Genomic DNA, 7,462 nt, shown 5'->3' with positions numbered 1-7,462 from the left:
AACTTTTATGTCAATCATTTACCGTAACTTTCCAATTTACTATAAACTAATGTGTTTTAAGAAATGTTCACATTTTTCGTATCATTAGTGTAATCTCAATTAGAAATCGCCTAGTAACGAAAGCCCATGCCGCATCACCTTTCACCCTTCGCACACGCCAGAAAGGGTTTCAATCAGATTGGAGTGTTCATAGTGGGTAAGCCTGCCCATCACTGTATTAGCAAGAATCTAACTCAAATACGAATTTCAATGCTTGTAACAAAATTCTGTTAATTTGTGTATCCACCTATCTAATTAAGAAGTATGTTATATAGTCTTATAAACTTATTGTACATCAATTAGACAAAAGGGACTTCAAAATCCAAGCACTTAACGCAATGTTCCGTAATGCTTTACACCTTGAAAATCAAAAATGTATTCAAATGTTATTCGCGTCACTTTCTTTAGTGTTAAATTTTATGATTAATGATTAAACATTTTATACGAAAGTCATAAAAAGATGCCTTTACATATTTACATTTCTAACGCAGACTTCACCTGTAATGTTGTGAGGCATGTCGCGAAAAAGATGTGCTCTAGATGGTATTGACGTAGTATAAGACAAGTATAATAACATCATAAAAACGTAGCAGTGCGGCTATGTACACACCCGCCGCGTGCCGTGTACGGACGCACACACTCGCATAAACTCGCGTTGCACTCACGATGCAAAGCGGGAGTCGTCTCATGCGCCATTAACTATAGCATTGAAGCGTTCACTCGGTGTTTAAAAAATTACATAAAATAATAGATATGTATAATGCTTTCTGATTGTTAAAATATCAGTATGCGTAGCATGTCGCTGCGATATAACTATTATATCTACAATAAGTCGTCAAATTCGAATGATAAAACCGCCATTTTAAAATTTTGTCACAATAGCGAACATGGTGAGAGTGAGAGAGAGAACATCAATAACCTGCTGTGTTTTTCGATATTTTTGAATACGCAAAAGATAGGAGAGTGGCAGCCAGTAGTGTGTCGAAATCCCGTGCCGTACGTCTAAAAACTGTTTCCGAATAAGGAGACACGAATAGGATCAGGTTTAATGACACTAAAACAGGCGTACCTCACTCTGACCAACCGACGTGTTTTTCAGCTGATAGGTGACCACATTGAGGATATTTTTTTTAGTTTTGGACTGGTTTTGGATTTATCATCCAACCTCATCTTTGCTTGTTAATGTCATAGTTACACCAGTCATGCGCACTTCCTTCAATGCTTCCTCCTTAATACACGGCAAAGGAAAGGAATACACTACCAGAAAACTACAATTTAGACCTATTCAAAGTCTAGCTTTGAGAAGAAAAAAAGAAAAAGTTCCTTATATTTGAAACACGTTATAAATGTTTTTTGTGAACGGCCGGCTTTGTGTTAACAATCATTTTTCATCAGTGTGTCATAATCTATCATTTCGGTCTATGAGAAAATCATTAGCATTATCCCAAATTCATTCGAGTGACCCAAAATTTCGTATTTGTTTGATTTCACAGAAATATTTGTATCTATATTTGTATTTGTTTTATAATAATGTAGGTACTTTATTTTTATTTATTTGTAGGATTAAAACCTTGCAAGCGAAAGAAAAAAGGTTTAACAAAAATCACTCCAAAAGTGCTATTTTAATTTCTTCAATGAAATCGACCTATACGCGGTCTGTCAGTCACTGCTAGAGATGGGTTTTTACCCGATGAATATCCGTCAAAAGATAAATATCCGATTTCACTGAGTATTTATCCTAAAATATAGATAATTATTTTTTGTTTTTTATAATAAAATTCATTAGAATTAGTTTTTTATTAAATGATTACGTACGATTACTTCTCATTTTGCCATTGTTTTATGTAACAATACTGTTTCAGTACCTACGTTTTTCGAGTCGATAACATCTCACTAATGGTAGGAATGTAAACCAATTGCAACATACTCACCTAAACTTTTATCAACAAAAAACTTCGCTGGTATAGAAAATTCGATTGACAGAAAGTTATCAAATTAACTGTAACCCTTGAGCTAACATATACTGCGTTAATAAAGTGCGACCCAACTTTATGGTCTTGGGGTCTACTGCGTACGTATCAATGTTTACAATTAAGCTTAAAAATATACTTTGTTTTACTAAATATAAATAATAAACCACGATTTAAAATATTTATCTACATTTTTGGATAAATACTGAGTGAAAATGGATATTTATCCCAATTATATTTATCCATGACCCATCTCTATCACTGCTATTTATTACACGGTGTTTTCGATTTAACACACTCTACTCACTCCAAAGGGCTACTAACTCAATAAATATTTTATATAAAACGATTAAAACTAGTATTCTACAATAACATGATGTCTATGTTCTGCAGTAGACGTCATCTACAGTCTAACATTAAAATGAAATTTTAATTAATCATAATCAAATAATATAGACGAGAACGACAACTTTAAATTCTATTTAGCAAAAGTTGAGGGAGACCTAGCACGAGAAGACATGGGTCAGTGAGTAAACATCAATTGTCTGCAACAAATTAAACCTTTACAACCCACCTACGCAAGTAATTCCCTTCCGTTCTGTGGCTCCCTCGCCATGATCCACTAATAGATTAAGATGTTTACATAACACTTCAAGGTATCTACTAAACATGAAAAACTTTTATAATGGAGATCTGGGGATCTACTCACATTCTCCGTCCAACATTCGTCCGACATAATTACTGTTAAATAATTTACCCAACCAAATTAAAAGCCACTGTAAAGTATGAAGTTTCATTCGCATCATGCGTCTTTTAATTTGATCACGTATTACTTATTTGACAGTAATTGTTTCGGACGGACGACAGACGGAAGACGAGAGTACAGGACCAGTCGCGAATGAACAAGGTTCCATAGTCCTAATTTATTAATATAAATTAATAAAAATAATCAAGTTTTGTGCATTCAATAAGTTTTATAAGTACCGGAAGACTACGCGACGCCTTCAAAGCTTCCTAAGAATTAATTTTCAGACAATCATGTAATGTAAATAATACATAGTCCCTGATAAATGTTCAGAAATAACATTTTTTCAGAAATTGCTTTATTTCTGGTTTAATAAGATCCATCTTCGCGCAAAATTTCCTAGCAATATGTACTTACTGTACATAGACTCGAAAGTTATAGGGGTGCCAAACACGCGCAGACGAATGGACATATAAATAGGAGTAAAGTATCTACCTTGTTTGACTTTGGAATCTTAAAAGTGACGACCAATATCGTTGATAACTAAATTGTCTTTAAAAGCATATTGTGTTGTACCCTCTACTGAAATATTTGTAAAAAGGAAACATTAGGTACCTAAAGAAATCAATCCAACATAATATATCTTCCGCCTTGTGAAAATTAAATTTTCAATAGGCGTTTATTTCAAGTCAGGAAATGCTAACCTCATACAGTTTAGGGTACTAAGTACATAATTTTACTACATCGTAGTTTCATTACGCGTGGACTAAAAAGCAACGGGACCTCAATGTACTATGATCTAAACATTTCGACTCCACATTTTTATGACAGTCACTGGGCTCAGTTCAAATCTGCAGTGTCTCCAGTGACGCCACGGCAGAGCATCTGTATTCCGTATAGTAAAAATATTTTGGAGCGTAATCGTACAGTTCCGTGACGACGCGACGCGTTAATATCCAGTACGCTCTAGTACATTTCTATAGCGCAAAATACACACCAACGCTTTATTGTAGCGTCATTAAAGCGGCGCCAATGTCGATGGAGACGCTGTGCGCGGAACTTTACTTTTAAAATCGTAGATACACTCAAAGTTCTGCAAGGTCGAGCTAATTCTGGCTGATTCATTTAGTAAAAAAAAACTCAGGTTCGAACAGAGCCCATTCTTTGAAAGAATGAATTTGAAATCCTGAGAAGGAACTAGGTTATTTATTTTGTAACATATTCTATGTTGTATAAGATATTCTGAAAGAGCTATGGAATATTAAAACTAGCGATCCTGTCTGGCACCACAATGTCGCACCTCTGCTGTCTCGAGTCGACATTTCATACTCGATCGTTTCATATCGCTCCTCAATAAAATTCATAAAACTGTAAACAATTTATACACAATCATAAGGCAATTTCGTGTTAAACAAAAAAGTAACTAAACGTTTCTAATGCTTGAACTACGATGATGAACGTTTTTTGTCAAATCTGTGTTAAATATTATAGATACTAGATCCGAATGATATGCACAAAATGTTTCCTCGTGTATGGTTGTTAATTTTTTTATGTTACTTCATACTTATTATTCTTAGTATCAGAAATAATACTAGATTGAAGCAGAGTGCAATGCTTTATTGGAGGCCGCGTATAGTCAAATGCACTGTGCCTGGATTGTACAAGACTTATAACACTCCCAATCAAAGCAATCAAAGAGAGATGGTCGGAATTCTAAATTTAAAATGCGAAGACTTAGACGTGTGTTATCCGGCAGAGAAATACGATAAAATAACGATAAAGGAATCTTCACTCAACTCTAACCAGGCTATTATTGTGACGCATGACTAGTAAATATGGGTCTGCGACAGTTGCACAATATCAATAATACTAATTTACTGTAAACCAAAACCAAAATTGGTGCCAAAAGCTATAACCATTTACTGCGTCATAATATTATATGTAAGCAGTTAGCGTAACTTTTTCTTGTCAAACATGTTCTGAATTGTTCATTAATTATACAAATTGTTTTCGGAAAATTTCCTTGAATGTATCATTCACTTCCGCGCGCACGAAAATGGAGTAGAGTAGTGCACTGAAAATAGAGCAGAGTAGCGCAGTGAAGTTTACCTCGGTAGATCCGATCTGTGAAGGTGTGGAACATTGAAACTAAATTTGTACGGCACAAAATGAGTGGTATTTTGTCCCATTCACCCCCAGTTCTACCAATATGAATTTTTTCTAATCGTAACTATAAAAAGCATAAGGACACCAAATGAATTTTAGTGACAAAATTCCTTTGCTTCACTGAAAATTTTCGAGGCTAAGTGTCAAACCTCCTTTTGAAGAGAATAAAGAAGAATTTCGACTTTCCAGTGAATTTGCTACACAGCTCAACACTCGGTTTTTCGGTGATATCCGAAAAAGTCTTAGACAATAATGAATGATGTTACTACAACAATTAGTAATGTGAACGATTTTATTCGTGAAAATTTAGGGTAAAACTCGTTCCGTAAAGAGTGTTACTTCATACTCTACTGACGTTTATACTATTCTCTACAAGCAATGGTTTTTTCGAGCCTTTACGCAGCGCAGTGTGTCACAATGGTATACCCACTAATAGACGTGTACAACAAAGCAAGGGTGAGACAACAAAACATCTGCTAAACGGAGGGTACTCTATATCAAAACCCAGATCCTACTCAGGAGAAATATGGCAACGTCGCTTTTACTATAATTTTATTTTTATTTATTCTTTGGGTAAGCTAAGTTTATTTGTATAAATTTTAGTTGAGGACAAAACCTAGTCACCTACGAATTCTCAAAACATTTATGAATGTCATTATTTTGGGTTGCATACCATGCATGAATAACTGTCTTGATACGAATATTGTTTATACAACACAGCAAACAATATGTAAACATGTTATAGATTAACAAATGCATAAAAACGATTTCATATCATCATCGATTCTTTTAAGAAAAATAATGATCTCTAAACACTACTTTAACAGTAGGCATGGCATAACTTGTTCGTATGCGTATCTGAAACTCAATGTACACATATAACAAATTCTTGCTTTTCAATATTTATGACTGTTTGAAACACGCCCGTGCAGCTTTGCTTGCCTACGAATGCTTACGATCATTACACCTACGCCAGTATCAACCCACATATTTTGTCACAAAACAAGCTTGGTGGAAAGCAGCTCGGTGGAGACTCGATCTTGCGATGTTGCATTGCAACACGCCGCTATTGACGTGCCGGTTCGCCCGGCGAAGTGGTAGACATGAGAATATCTCTGCGTAGATATGATAGCCTAGAGTAAGTATCTACTTATACGGAATATTCACGAACCGGCGAGACAATCAATTAGTATTTTAGGCTTGAATATAGTGTAATTGTGTAAAGTTGGATTTAAGGACTTCGGATGCATTTCTTAGCAATTAGTAGGTGGATACCGCTAGATAAGTAAAGAACACCACTGTTACACAACATTTTAAGTTTACAGTAAACAAAAACACAAAATTTGCAAACAAGAATAATGTAAACAAAACAGCAAAAATAGAAGCAACGTAAAAAGAATCACGTTTGTTGGCCTGGGATGTTGAATTAAGATTTTCCTGTCATTCTAAGGTTCTGGAGCAAGATATAAACTTGAATCTGAAAATAAATAAAGTCAAAAGTATAATATAAACAAAAGGTAGTTACCGTTTGAAGTGCTCCCTTATTCGATCTTCACGAATGTTATCGGGTAAATTTCCAACCCACAGATGCCGAGTCTCTCTAACCATCTTGCTTCGAACTCCACATTAGGAATCATTACCCGTTCGCGTCACTACGTGGCAAAAATCAATTTTGCACTCGACGGTGCTTTACACATTTTTATTATTCACTTAAATACACATTAGAAAATGTTTTAACCACATCAGTTTCACCTCTTGGTATAACAACACTATCTTTCACTTCACGATATTCGATAATCTCATCACAAAATCCACTCCTCACTATAAACACACCACGTAATAGACGCGAGCGTACTCTTCGCAGCTCTCGAATTGACAGTGAAGCCAGCTTGGACGCGAGTTTGCCGATAAGCTCCGCCTTCTGACCGCTGCCGCGCAAAGTGGAGTAGGGTGCCCAACAAAAATATACCCCAACTCAAATACACATCAATGACTTGTTATAGAAAACACTACTCAAATCCTAATATATTATAACTTCCTAAAGTTTATCTGGTCACTGAAAGAATAGACGATGTTTAACAATTATTAATTCCTATTTATGTTCCGGTCATGATCGAATAATGGATGTTTGGCGATTATTGACGAAGAAATTACTTTCAAAATAACTAAAAATATGTAAATTTTAGTAATTCTAGAAAGAAAACATTAAAATTTAATGAGAAAAAGGTGAAATAAAATATGACGAATGCCGCAAAATAGCGCTCCGCTGGCCAGCGTACCCTAAGAATAGCCTTTCTCTTTCTATATTTGTATATCTATCTCTCTCGCACTTACAGTCCTAAGAACGCGGTGTTGACGCTCTAAAAATAATCCGGCTTTTTAGGGAAATCATCAACATATTTTTTTACTTCTATATTTTATTTTTAATTTATTTATTCCTAGATTTATTCCATCGTAAATGAAACTATATACCCACGTACACTTTATATGCGCATGTTATATACACCTATGTAGTTTGATTCATGAAAATTCTTTTAACTTT

At 34.9% G+C, this 7,462-nt stretch overlaps 1 protein-coding gene across 7 annotated transcripts in view; it reads right to left on the bottom strand.

Moving 5' to 3' along the window:
• The window catches only part of LOC113231223 (protein split ends), a 99,630-nt gene extending 92,825 nt beyond the window's left edge, over positions 1-6,805 (bottom strand). For 3 of the 7 annotated variants that reach the window (XM_026465434.1, XM_026465437.1, XM_026465438.1), the window contains exon 1: positions 6,446-6,797. In XM_026465434.1, the coding sequence (XP_026321219.1) occupies positions 6,446-6,528 (83 nt within the window). In that variant the 5' untranslated portion in view covers positions 6,529-6,797. Of the gene's footprint in view, positions 1-6,445 lie in introns of all 7 variants that reach the window. The other 4 variants (XM_026465433.1, XM_026465436.1, XM_026465435.1 and 1 more) reach the window with 2 other exon arrangements.
• Positions 6,806-7,462: the final 657 nt, after the last annotated feature.

This window comes from Hyposmocoma kahamanoa, unplaced genomic scaffold (assembly GCF_003589595.1).
Source record: "Hyposmocoma kahamanoa isolate Upper Pololo Valley unplaced genomic scaffold, ASM358959v1 65, whole genome shotgun sequence".
In the NCBI taxonomy this organism is placed as follows: Eukaryota; Metazoa; Arthropoda; class Insecta; order Lepidoptera; family Cosmopterigidae; genus Hyposmocoma; species Hyposmocoma kahamanoa.
This window is presented reverse-complemented; position numbering and strand designations above follow the sequence as displayed.